The following is a 12,978-nucleotide window of genomic DNA, read 5'->3' as shown; positions in this document are numbered from 1 at the left end:
AGTCTCAGTCAGCTCAATCCGCTGGTCGTCGCTCTGCTCATCCTGGACCGGCAGAGCGTGTGCCAGAACCACGAAAAAGAGTGCAAAAGCCAAAATAGCGGTCTTCATGTTGTACTTGGGAGACTTCGTTGGGAGAAGTGTGATTCCTGATCTGCGTTTAGCCCCTTTTATACCCCCCAGAATCCGCTTTCATATACTGGTCTGGTCGCTGGGGAATTTTGGAAGATGCAAAAAAAAATTGCAAAAGCTATATAGTCTTGGCCGCAGGAAAATATTGACGCGCAATGGTGGAGTTTCGTCGGCAAAATTCTCCTTGCATCCGCTTTCTTGGGTTTTTCCTAACTGCCTTTGAAATCAGGCATTTTTAGCGGTCAAAACCAGTTTCTGGAATGAAAGAAAAACGGACGACGCTTAAAAAGAAGAAGAGATGATTAAGATGGATAGAAAACTGGCTTCAGAAAAATTATCTTTAAACTCTTATTATTTTCAACGTATCGCTGCAATCAGATAATTAGATAACAAGATTTCAAATTTCAAATTGATTTTTTTATTTAAAAAGAAACGGACATAATCATAAAACAAAAAACTTTTAAGACTTACTTTACTATATTAATTTAATGTGCAAATTAGTACTTCTAACAAATTTGAGCAATATATATACAACATAAAATACATTAAAAAAATAAAGCATATTTAATTTACATCTTTATTTTAATATATCAATTAGATATATTTGTTTTAAATAAAACTGTTAATTTTAATTTATTTAACTCAATTAATATAAATTTATTCTAAAATTTTTAATAAATTTCTAATCGATAGCTCCAGAGGATGTAGAAAGATTATCATCTACTCATGCTTCGTAATCATTGTGGCTTTGATAACACATGCACATTAAAAATTTTAATTCGTATACAATATTTAAATCATTTGCATCTAAATTAAAAGTTCAGAACTTGCGGTGGTTTATTAGAAGGTCAAAAATGCAAAGCAATGCTAGAAAAAAAATCAAGGAGATTTTGGGGCAAGCAGAGCAAAGTAAAAATTTTCTGTTGCTATGTGGACTGTCCTGTCCTATAAAACATTACACCAACAATTCATGAGAGCACGTGAGCGGACCAAGTGAAAATTTTGATTGACTAGAATCATTGATCACAACGGCTTGTTTATGTCACTGAGCGCAACACGGGCGCCTTTAAAGGAGCATTGCGTTTGTATCGCAAAAAATTGAGCAAAACAAAAAGAGCAGGCTTGCAATGTTTGGATTCCGCTCGCCCGCGGCGCTTTAGCGTAAACTCGAATAACCGGTTCGATCGGGATCCTCGCAGACTGAATCTTGTGACCCAAAATAGTGATTAATAAATCTAAAGGAAAGGCCCGCCAGCTCACGTTTTCGCTCTGATAGAAATTAACTCGCGACTTGCACAGCAGTATTTTTATTTAGTCTCTCACGAGACACGAGACTCAAGCGTCTCGCAGTAGTGTAAGCTCTTAAGGTATATATTTATTACGAAATTTCAAAATATTTTAATTCGAATGGACGTTGAAACTAAAGGACTTCAAAAATACGGATGTAAATAATTATATTTTATTTATCGTTAGCAGAGATTTAATTTTTGTAATCGGAATTTGCGTTAATAAATAAGAACTAGAGACAAATCGAGTGGCCAGGAAACCGTGACGTCTTCGTAGTTTAGATTTAATTAGGAGAGAACTGTTACCCTGAATGGCTCTTGCATGTTGTTTAATTTAAATATATAGCATGAGAATCATGCGAAAATCGTAGAACAAAACCAGCAATCTTGGCTATCCAGAGCAATTACGATGCCAATGTAGACCTGCTATTAATGAAATCAAATTAAAATAATTAAATACCATCTTTAAGTCAATAATCAAGACGTTTGAATCATTCCTAAAAGCATTTGTCCTGATTTTGTGCATTTTTCTTTGGGTATTTTTAGATAACATTTTATGAAACGACAATAGAGAAAATAATCTTTTTGAATGAAAACTGATGTTCTATTTTCAGCCCTTTTGAAATGAAATGTGATATATATTTTCATTTAACAAATTTTATTGATAGAAATATTTACAATACAAAATATTCTACAAGAGGAACTTAAAGGCTAAAACTAAGAACAATTTTTATCCGTAATGGTGTCCGTGGTGATGGCCATGGTGGTGTCCATGATGGTGTCCATGGTGTCCATGATGGTGTCCGTGGTGACCATGGTGTCCGTGGTGGCCATGGTGACCATAATGAGGTCTGTATCCGCCAAAGCCATACTGGGGATCAGCAGCCCTCACTTGCCGCACCAAAATTCCATCCGCAGCTGTGAAAACATTGTTTTAATTAGATTAGAACTGATAAATGAGTAAGAATTCTGCTGGTGGAAATAATTGATGGAAGAGGAATTATTATTTTTGTATTCATTGCTCTGATTGACTTGAAATATTTGGCCCAAAATAATGCTGCCGATTGTTTAATGATGTCCTAACGAATCAAGACAAAGATATTTTCCTAAAAAAATTTTATGATTTGAATGAATGCTTCACTAGCTTGTAATTTTGATGTGACTCACTTATAAAACAGCAAAACAAAAAATCTCGACCTTGACTAATTTAAAAATAAATCAACATGTAAATTGATTAAATGGAAAAAAATGAACTTAATGAACAAACCCACTGTTTTCAAGGAAATCTTGGTAGAGATTTATTTTTAATTTTCTAAACAATATTTTTATAACGTTGTTTAGTTCATTGGCTTAAGATTAAATCAGACACGTAATTATTCGAAAAGAGAATAATTTATTTTAATTTTTTTATTACTCTATTCCTTCCACTATGTCCCCTACACACAAGCGCTATCAAAATTTGAATTGTATAAGTTTCGCGCGAACCAATGTATTGTGAATTTTCGCTGTAAGAGTGCACCTTCGCCTATATTTAAAATAGACGAACCTATACCCTGAGCAGGCACTAAGTGGGGGCGAGTGCATATGTATTCGCCTGCAAGTAAATTTGTCAGAAGCCCAAACCCCTTGACTGGCGAAGCACACATCGTGTAGATGGTGTGCATTCAGCCAACTTGCGACTTCTATTCTGAGTCGGATCCGATTTAACTGTTAAGCTGTACTACTACGTAAGTTACAGTTTTAATCTTTGGGCTTCCTATTTTCCCAAGTGACTTCTGGGCACTTGATTTATTTTTGGCCGCTTTCTGACAAATTTCTTGTAACCTCAGGTGCCCTGCGGGGCCGTTCTGTACTGTTTGAATCGACGGCCTGCGAAGCCTTCCCGGGCGTCGTACGGGCGGCGGGTTTGGACCCTCGACACCCTGAGTCCACCCAAGACCATCTACCCGGTCCTCGCCGTGCAGCCACTGCGACCACTATACATTGTGAGCAACAGGAGAACTTCGACTACAATTGTTTTGTGATTGGAACTCGACCTTTCTTACAGTGATGAGTACGAAATAATGTTTTTGATAGCGCAAAATTTCACACCACGATTGTTAAACCCCTACTAACCTCTTCCTTTTTTTTTAATACTTGCCAAGACAAAAGATGACACATCACCATACAATATTTAGTCTTTTGTAATAAACTGGCAGCAGTATATTTTTCATTTTCTTGAAGTGTCGCTAGTCTCATTTTCTTTGTTTCACCCGGAAATTTGAATTTCGTGTCAATTAGATTTACGAATCGGATGGCCGCAGCGAACCCTTGAACTTGATTTGATTTAAATCCTGGATGAGAATTCAGTTGCGTACCTTTTGCTTATTTAAGGTTAGAATTTAAATAAATAAGCTGGCATTCCTTACTTTTCAACTAAAATTTTGATTAATGGCATTTGGCCATTAGATGGCATCCCTTGAATTTGTCAAATGCGACATTCGGTTCCCTAAAGTAATTTGAATTCTTCTATTTATAAAGTGCATTTTCTTGGACATTTCAATTCCCATTATTGAAATTTTTGGCTGACTACAAATTGTTGCGTTGCGATCCTGTTGCAGTTTTGTGTAAATTTCTTGCGTTAGTAGCATTACATTAATTGCGAGTGCGTTGAGAAATTTGTTGAATTTTGTTGAGTCGTGGAATGCGAGATTAGGGGCGAACTTCCATTGTAAATTCCTCTCTAGATCGTAATTTTCGATTTCGTTGTCGTTTATTCAATTTAATTCTAAGGCAGAGTTTGAATTGATTTTTAGATTTTGTGTGTGCATTCATTTAATTTTGATTGTTGATTTAAAGATTTAGTTTGAGTTCAAGATGGAACGGCTGAACATTGAGTTTGACCGTTTGACAGATGATTATGTTAAGCTAGAATGTGAGTTCCGTGGTATTGAGATCGGAGACAAAACTCTGAAAACTTTGAGAGACGAATTGAAAACCGCGCGCGCTGCAGTTCTTGCGGGTGAAATCGAGGAAATCAAAGTTACAGATGTAGCCGAGATTACCGACGAGCTTGCGAGGCTGACGACTAGTGTAGAGAATGTGAAAACGTGGGCGAGATCAGCTGCTTCAGGGCAAAATCAAACGGAGATGCGGAAGGTGAAAACGCATATTGCATTTTTTCGCGACCGACTTTGCAGACTATTTCCCCCTGAAGATGCGGTTAAAACAACTCAAAATATCCAGTTTTTGAGGCAGCATTTAGAGAGAGCTTACGCGCGCGTGTGCAAAGGTAACGTGGATGAGCAAAAGCAACAGGGTGGGTCGGGAGTGACAGCTGGACCTGTCGACCGCCAAGAACAGCAACTAAATTTGTCGATTCAGATTTTGGGAGCCGGGGACTCGGATGATGATGAAGAGAGCGAGGGCAATGCAAACAACGCGCGTGAAGAGAACGCGGTTGCGGCGCACTCGACGCCTCAAGGCAGGGCAAAATTAACCGCAGGGTCACTTTTGTACATGCCGATGATTGTAGATGAAGAGTCGAAACAACCAATTCCGATTTTGGCAAGCGATGGACAGGCCAAGGTGTGGCCTATCACGGAGTCGTTGACAGAATCGCGGAAACGAGGGAAAGTTATTTCGGTCCGGGACTGGAAATTGAAATTTGACGGAGATTCTAAATCTGAGTTAAGTTTCGCCGAGTTTCTGCGCGAATTCGAGTTGAAGAAGAGCGAGAGTAATTTGACTGATCGCGAGATTTGGTTGGCCGCGCACAACTTGTTCGTGGGACAAGCGAGAACTTGGTTCATGGCGAACCGCGAGTGTTGGAGTTCGTGGGCTGATTTTGTACCGGATTTCTTGCAGAATTTTAAACCTCCGAATTATGACGAGCGATTGTGGCATCAACTTAGATTGCGAACGCAGGGAGTAGATGAACGTTTGAATATTTATGTGGCTGAGATGAAGCAGAGTTTTTCACTGCTAGCGAAACCGCCGAGTGACGCGGAGAAGCTCGAGTTCATTATTGCGCGTTTGAATCCAGTTTCATTGGATAAATTGCCACTCGAGGATATTCATTCATTGCACGATTTAGTCAGGGAGGGACTGAAACTGGAGAAGGTCCAGTGTAGAATTCAGACATACAAGGAGCCGCAAACTCCAGAAAATCCCGTCGAGCCAAAATTAGTGTATAGATACGAGGAGAAAAAGCGAGCGAACGAGAAAAAGACAAACGAGAAGAAAGCGTGCGCGATTGCGAGCGAAAAGAAGCAGCAGCAGGCGGCTTCTGCGAGTGAAGGCGCGGCGCGACAAACTGAAGGGAAAGACAAGAAATTGAACTATGTGCCGGGTTTAGCAAAACCAAATCCATTGTTTGTGCGAAATGCGACTGCAGAGAGTGCAGACAGAGTGTGCTGGAATTGCCGTAAACCGGGACATAGATTTGTTTATTGTCCTTCTAACGTAGCAAATAAATTTTGTTACTCTTGTGGGAAGTCAGGTGTGGTTAAGTCAAAGTGTACGAATGAGAGATGCAGTCAAATGGCAAAAAACGTGCCAAGGGGCCCGACCGATACGAGCACTTCGTCGCCGCGGCCCGCTGTCAAACAAGACGGGAATGGAAGTGCCATGTAGATCGATTTCGGACAGAGACAATACGCGTGAAAATTGCGGCAATAAAGAATAAATTGCGACAAAATTCACTGCGCGCGAGTGAGAATGAACGAAAGTTTCAGTCACTTTTGGACGATGACAGATTATTTTTAGACGTATGTGTAGTAAATAAACAACTGACTGCATTGTTGGATTGTGGTGCATCTGTGTGCATTGTCGGAGGTCCGGGCATGCCGGTCATCGACCAGTTAGGATTACATATAGACAAGACGAGTGTTAGGCGAGTTGAATTAGCCGACAATTCGTATAATGAAGTGATAGGGAGCGTAGATTTACCCATCATTTTGGACAATAAATCTTTTTTGATTTCGGCGTTGGTGGTCCCTAAAATTGAACAATCCTTAATTCTAGGCTTAGATTTTTGGCTAAAAACCGGATTTATTCCTGACGTGAAGAAAGGCACTTGGCATATTTCGTGCGCGGGTGAAAAAGGTAACCAGCCAAAAGCAGCAGCAGTATTAGCGGATGGTAACAAGTTAGGTGAGCACGACAAAGCTGAATTAGAAACATTTATTGCCGAAATGCGAGATAGTTTTCCAACTAAGTTAGGACGCGTTCAATTCGAACATCACATCGACACGGGAGACGCAAAACCGGTGAAATGCAAGCAATATTATATTGCTCCACCAGAGCTCGTGGTAATGCACAAAACCGTTGATGAGTTGCTTGAAATGGACGTGATTGAGGAAGCTAAAAGCCCTTGGAACGCTCCAGGATTTTTTGTGCGGAATGAAGCGAAAGGAACAGAACCAAGATTTGTATTAGATTTACGGGAGCTGAATAAAGTTACAACACCTGACGCGTATGCAGTACCGATTTTGGCCACAATTCTTGATCACTTGGGCGAGTTTAAATACATTAGCTCGGTTGATTTCCGGAAAAGCTATTGGCAAATACCACTTGATAATGAAAGTAAACCTAAAACAGCCTTTTTCATTCCTCAGAAGGGCCAATTTCAGTTTAAAGTAGTGCCATTTGGGGCTATCAACAGTGGTCCAGCTTTCATGAGGGTGTTTGACAAGATTATTGGGAACTCTTGGATCAAAAAGTATCTTAAGGTATATATAGACGATGTGTTTCTCGGTACGCCGACGCTTGAGTTACATTTTGAGGTGCTTCGAGAATTCTTCCGCTTGATTAGAGAAGCGAATATGACTCCAAATTGGGGAAAAAGTAAATTCCTACGTAGTTCAATGAAGATGTTAGGTTATTTATTGGATGAAAACGGGTTACATCCAGATCCGGACAAAATTCAATCGATTTTGCAACTTAAAAGGCCGGCAAATATTAAAGAGGTTAAAATGTTGCTTGGTGCCATTTCCTATTATAGGCGTTTGATCGATAATTTTAGTACCGTTGTTGAACCTTTGACAAGACTTACGCGAAAGAAAAATGCTTTTGAATGGAAATGCGAGCAAGAGGCCGCATTTACATCAATTAGACAGGCACTGATTAAAGATCCGTTTGTGCGTTTACCAGATTTTACGAGACAATTTATTCTGTCAACTGATGCGTCCGATGTGGGCATTAGCGGCGTTCTTACTCAATTGTTTGAGGATGGCGAACACCCAGTGTTTTATGTTAGTCGTGTTTTGACTGAAGCCGAGCAGAAGTATCCAACAATACACAAAGAAGCGCTAGCGATAGTTTGGGCGATCGAGCGGTTGGAGGGTTATCTGGCGTATAATAAATTTTTGCTCTTTACAGACAACAGGCCGCTGAAATTCCTTAAGGACCTCAAAAATCCTAAAGGGAGATTAGCTAACTGGGTCTATAAATTGCAGAAATACAATTTTGATGTTTACCACAAACCGGGAAAATTAAATGTGGTGCCAGATTTGCTTTCACGTTCATTTTCCGCGCCAGTAAAAATGTGCCTCATTGCATCCGACGCGCGCGTAAAGGATAATTGGTATTTGCACTTGTTGCAAAAAGTGCAAACCAATCCCCAAAAATTCCCATTATTTAAAGTAGTGAATGGTAAATTGTTCAAAATAGTAAAATCATGGAACCCTTGGGAAGAGTCGTGTTATAAACAAGTCATTCCCAAAGAACAAAGAGCCGAAATACTAAACCGATTTCATGCACGCCCTGAAGCAGGTCATTTTGGCTTCACTAAGACGTTTCACAAAATTGCTGAAAATTTTTATTGGCCCAAAATGCGTGGTGACATTGCGAAGTTCGTGACAAACTGCCACACTTGTTTGGAGCAGAAAGCCAGTCAGTCCGCACAGGCGGGATATATGAGTTCTCATCAGGTCGAGAAACCCTGGCAGGTTTTTTCTTCAGATATAGTGGGGGAGTTGCCGCGGAGTTCGAATGGGCATAAATACGTCCTCACACAGCAAGATTTTTTCTCCAAAATGGTTATTTTAACACCATTGCGAGACGCGACGGCAAAAAGCGTTTGCGCCGCGTTGGAAAAATCATTCTTACTCTACGGCGTGCCAGAGTTAATGATCCAAGATAACGCAAAGATTTACCAGAGTAAAGATTTTAAAGAGTTAGCCAAGAAATTTAACATTTCCTTGCAGTACACACCGCGATATCACCCACAAGCTAATCCTGCTGAGCGAGTTAACCGAGTATTTGAGACAATAATGCGAAGTTTTGTGTCCGACAATCAGAAAGACTGGGATAAATACTTGCAAGAAATAGCTTTTGCCATTAACTCTAGTGTACATGAAACGACAAAATATTCGCCTTTTTTCTTAGCATTTGGAAGACAACCGAATTTATACAATTTTGACGCACCGCGTGATAATAGTAATGACAAAAATGTAGCAGACCCTGTTGAGAAATATGCCAAGCGTTTTCCCAAATTGAACAAAATATATAAAATAGTTCAAGAATATATGCAAGCAGCAAACAGGAAAAATGCGCACCATTACAATTTGAGACGCCGGCCATGCAATTTTTAAGTTGGAGATCTTGTCATGAAAAGGAATTTTGTGCTTTCTAAAAAAGGAGAGGGAATGTCAGCTAAATTGTTGCCCACATTTGTCGGTCCATTCGAAATCGTAAATCAAAAATCTCAACACATGTTCACTTTGATTGGTGAGAATGGGAATGTTATTGGTGACTTTGATGCAAAGGATTTGAAAAAACATCCTTCTGTGAATTGATTTTCCATGGGAAAACAGTTCTGTTTCCCAAGGAAAATTTAGGCACGGGGGGAGGTATAACGTTGTTTAGTTCATTGGCTTAAGATTAAATCAGACACGTAATTATTCGAAAAGAGAATAATTTATTTTAATTTTTTTATTACTCTATTCCTTCCACTATGTCCCCTACACACAAGCGCTATCAAAATTTGAATTGTATAAGTTTCGCGCGAACCAATGTATTGTGAATTTTCGCTGTAAGAGTGCACCTTCGCCTATATTTAAAATAGACGAACCTATACCCTGAGCAGGCACTAAGTGGGGGCGAGTGCATATGTATTCGCCTGCAAGTAAATTTGTCAGAAGCCCAAACCCCTTGACTGGCGAAGCACACATCGTGTAGATGGTGTGCATTCAGCCAACTTGCGACTTCTATTCTGAGTCGGATCCGATTTAACTGTTAAGCTGTACTACTACGTAAGTTACAGTTTTAATCTTTGGGCTTCCTATTTTCCCAAGTGACTTCTGGGCACTTGATTTATTTTTGGCCGCTTTCTGACAAATTTCTTGTAACCTCAGGTGCCCTGCGGGGCCGTTCTGTACTGTTTGAATCGACGGCCTGCGAAGCCTTCCCGGGCGTCGTACGGGCGGCGGGTTTGGACCCTCGACACCCTGAGTCCACCCAAGACCATCTACCCGGTCCTCGCCGTGCAGCCACTGCGACCACTATACATTGTGAGCAACAGGAGAACTTCGACTACAATTGTTTTGTGATTGGAACTCGACCTTTCTTACAGTGATGAGTACGAAATAATGTTTTTGATAGCGCAAAATTTCACACCACGATTGTTAAACCCCTACTAACCTCTTCCTTTTTTTTTAATACTTGCCAAGACAAAAGATGACACATCACCATACAATATTTAGTCTTTTGTAATAAACTGGCAGCAGTATATTTTTCATTTTCTTGAAGTGTCGCTAGTCTCATTTTCTTTGTTTCACCCGGAAATTTGAATTTCGTGTCAATTAGATTTACGAATCGGATGGCCGCAGCGAACCCTTGAACTTGATTTGATTTAAATCCTGGATGAGAATTCAGTTGCGTACCTTTTGCTTATTTAAGGTTAGAATTTAAATAAATAAGCTGGCATTCCTTACTTTTCAACTAAAATTTTGATTAATGGCATTTGGCCATTAGATTTTAAATATAATTTTTTAAAAACCGAAAGATTAATGTCCCCCGAGTGATGTTCGATATTTTAAAATGATCAAGTAGGCCCGGTTATTGTGAGTTTCAACCTCAAATAATGATGACACAATGACCGAGATTAAATTTCGGAGCACATATTACCTTGCTGTAAAACGTAGTCAGTCAGCTGCTCGTCGAGCTGCTCATCCTGGACTGGCAGAGCGTGGGCCAGAGCCACCGTAAAGAGGACAAGAGCCAAGATAGCGGTCTTCATGTTGTACTTGGGAGACTTCGTCGGGAGAAGTGTGATTCCTGATCTGCGTTTAGCCCCTTTTATACCCCCCAGAATCCGCTTTCATATACTGGTCTAGTCGCTGGGGAATTTTGGAAGATGCAAAAAAAAATTGCAAAAGCTATATAGTCTTGGCCGCAGGAAAATATTGACGCGCAATGGTGGAGTTTCGTTGCGACATCCTTTCTCTTATACGCGTTTGGCGAGCGCGTTTGCGAGCGCGTTTGCGAGCGCGTTTTGCGTGCGCACGGCCCGACTACTCTCCGCTCACTTCGATGGCAGAGCAAATAATTATCGGATCTCAGAAGCGGACGTAAACACACAGTACAATCAAATGCAAGGTGACAGCTGCGATGCGACGAGCAGATATTGGCAAAATTGGCACCTGTTTGCGAAGGATAACTCTAAGCAAAAATTTACGATCAACTACATCGTGCAATAAATTAAATGTGTTTTCTTCATTACATAATAATATGAGATAATTTTGAGAAACTGTCTTAAACGCACAGGGAATCAGGTAACTATCTATTTTGAACTACATTTTGGACTTTCTCAAAATCACATTGTGGGTCCGTGGAGCCGTGACAGAAATGCGTCTTTTAGTAGTATAAGTCGTTACGCGTACGGAAAAAAAGTAAATATGCATTCTGCGTCAGCGGGCAAAAAGTAAACCTGCACTTTTCATGATTTTACAGGAGGAGGTTTTATTTGTTTACTGACCTTACCTAAAACTAACCGGTTTAACGACTCCAGACATTAAATTTGAGACTGAATGCCGCTCATTTCAAAAAATGATTCGACTTGATACATGCAACAGAAACGGAGAAATGGCACATTTCTCTGCCAGCGTGCACGAGAGCCAGCAAATCAATCGATCAAATTTCAAAATTAAAATAGAAAGCGAAGCTGATAAACCGATTTCCACGACACAGAACTTTTTTCGAGCTAATGCCAACTGATTTAACTACATAATACGACCGCGGTATTTAATAAATTAAAAAAACAATATAAGAAAGAAATCTGTCGATTTTTAACTTGGAACAAAATACGAGACTCTGGAACGCGTCTTTTTTCGTCCCTTAAATTAAAATAGCGATTGTAATTTGAGGTTGCGGCATCTGTTGACTATAAATTATCAAAAAAAATGCAACAAATCGAAATAAGTTCTCGTGCATTATTCAAGAAGCACTCTGATAAATTGTGTCGCAACTAACCTCTTTTATTAAATAAAACGCATCACCAAATCTCGGGTTTGAGCCATCAGAATTGCAAAAATTGCATACCGTTTGGCTCGTCTCAACCTCCCCTAGTGGTGAGAAGGCACCGCCACAACATTCTAGAGAATATCTTTAATTGACAATTCGAGTGAATTGATTAAATGAGTTCCATTAAATCGTGCTTCATAATAATTAACATTACAATTTGATTAATATTCTCTCGAAATATTTCAAAATTAAGAAATCTTTTTCGTACAACACTCTAGTCTCAAAACAGGAATGAAAAGAATTCTGCGATCAGAGAGGAACAAATATTACTTAATTAGCATTATTAAACTGGTGAGTTTTTCATAAACGGCAAAATATAGAGCTCGCGTTCGTTATCATTCCAAGCAACGAGAGAGAAAGAAAAAAAAAGTTAGGTCAGTTTCAACGAACAGAGAGCCTTGAGAATGTTACAGATTGAGTTATAAAAAAAGCAAATATGACGCAGTTTCCCTCCAAATACTATCTTTAAGTCAATTATTTAGACGTTTGAACCATTCCTTAAAGCAATATGCCCTAATTTTTTGTATTTTTCTTTGGGTATTTTTAGATAAAATTTTATGAAACGACAATAGAGAAAATAATATTTTTAAATAAAAACCGATGTTCTATTTTCAGCCCTTTTTAAATGAAATATGATATTTTCATCTTAAAAATTTTATTGATAAACATATGTACTCCTTACAATACAAAATATTCTACACGAGGAACTTCAAGGATACAACTAAGAACAATTTTTATCCGTGGTAATGGCCGTAGTGGTGTCCATGATGGTGTCCATGATGGTGTCCGAAGTGACCATGGTGTCCGTGGTGGTGGTGACCATAATTACCATAATGACCTCTGTATTGGGGGTCAGCAGCCCTCACTTGCCGCACCAAAATTCCATCTGCAGCTGTGAAAACATTGTTTTAATTAGATTAGAACTGATGAATGAGTAAGAATTCTGTTGGTGGAAATAATTTATGGAAGAGGAATTATTATTTTTGTATTCTTTGCTCTGATTGACTTGAAATATTTGGCCCAAAATAATGCTGCCGATTGTTTAATGATGTCCTAACGA

General features: G+C 39.4%; 1 protein-coding gene across 1 annotated transcript; it reads right to left on the bottom strand.

Annotated features, from left to right (window-relative positions):
- Nucleotides 1-2,054: 2,054 nt before the first annotated feature.
- On the bottom strand, nt 2,055-10,871 carry LOC135944232 (urease accessory protein UreE-like). The gene is made up of 2 exons (XM_065491045.1): nt 10,524-10,871; nt 2,055-2,333 (listed from the first exon to the last, which is right to left on the bottom strand). Exons 1-2 carry the CDS (start codon nt 10,633-10,635, stop codon nt 2,146-2,148), a joined length of 300 nt encoding a protein of 99 aa, XP_065347117.1. The 5' UTR covers nt 10,636-10,871; the 3' UTR covers nt 2,055-2,145.
- Between the last annotated feature and the right edge of the window lie 2,107 nt (nt 10,872-12,978).

Source organism: Cloeon dipterum, chromosome 4 (genome assembly GCF_949628265.1).
Source record: "Cloeon dipterum chromosome 4, ieCloDipt1.1, whole genome shotgun sequence".
Classification (NCBI taxonomy): domain Eukaryota; kingdom Metazoa; phylum Arthropoda; class Insecta; order Ephemeroptera; family Baetidae; genus Cloeon; species Cloeon dipterum.
The sequence above is the reverse complement of the archived record's forward strand: the minus strand, read 5'-3'. Positions and strand labels throughout refer to the sequence as shown.

Coding starts and splice junctions, on each gene's coding strand:
- LOC135944232 (XM_065491045.1), bottom strand. CDS start 10,635: ATGAAGACCGCTATCTTGGCTCTTGTCCTCTTTACGGTGGCTCTGGCC. Junction 2,334..10,523: donor TGACTACGTTTTACAGCAAG/GTAATATGTGCT, acceptor ATGTTTTCACAG/CTGCGGATGGAATTTTGGTG.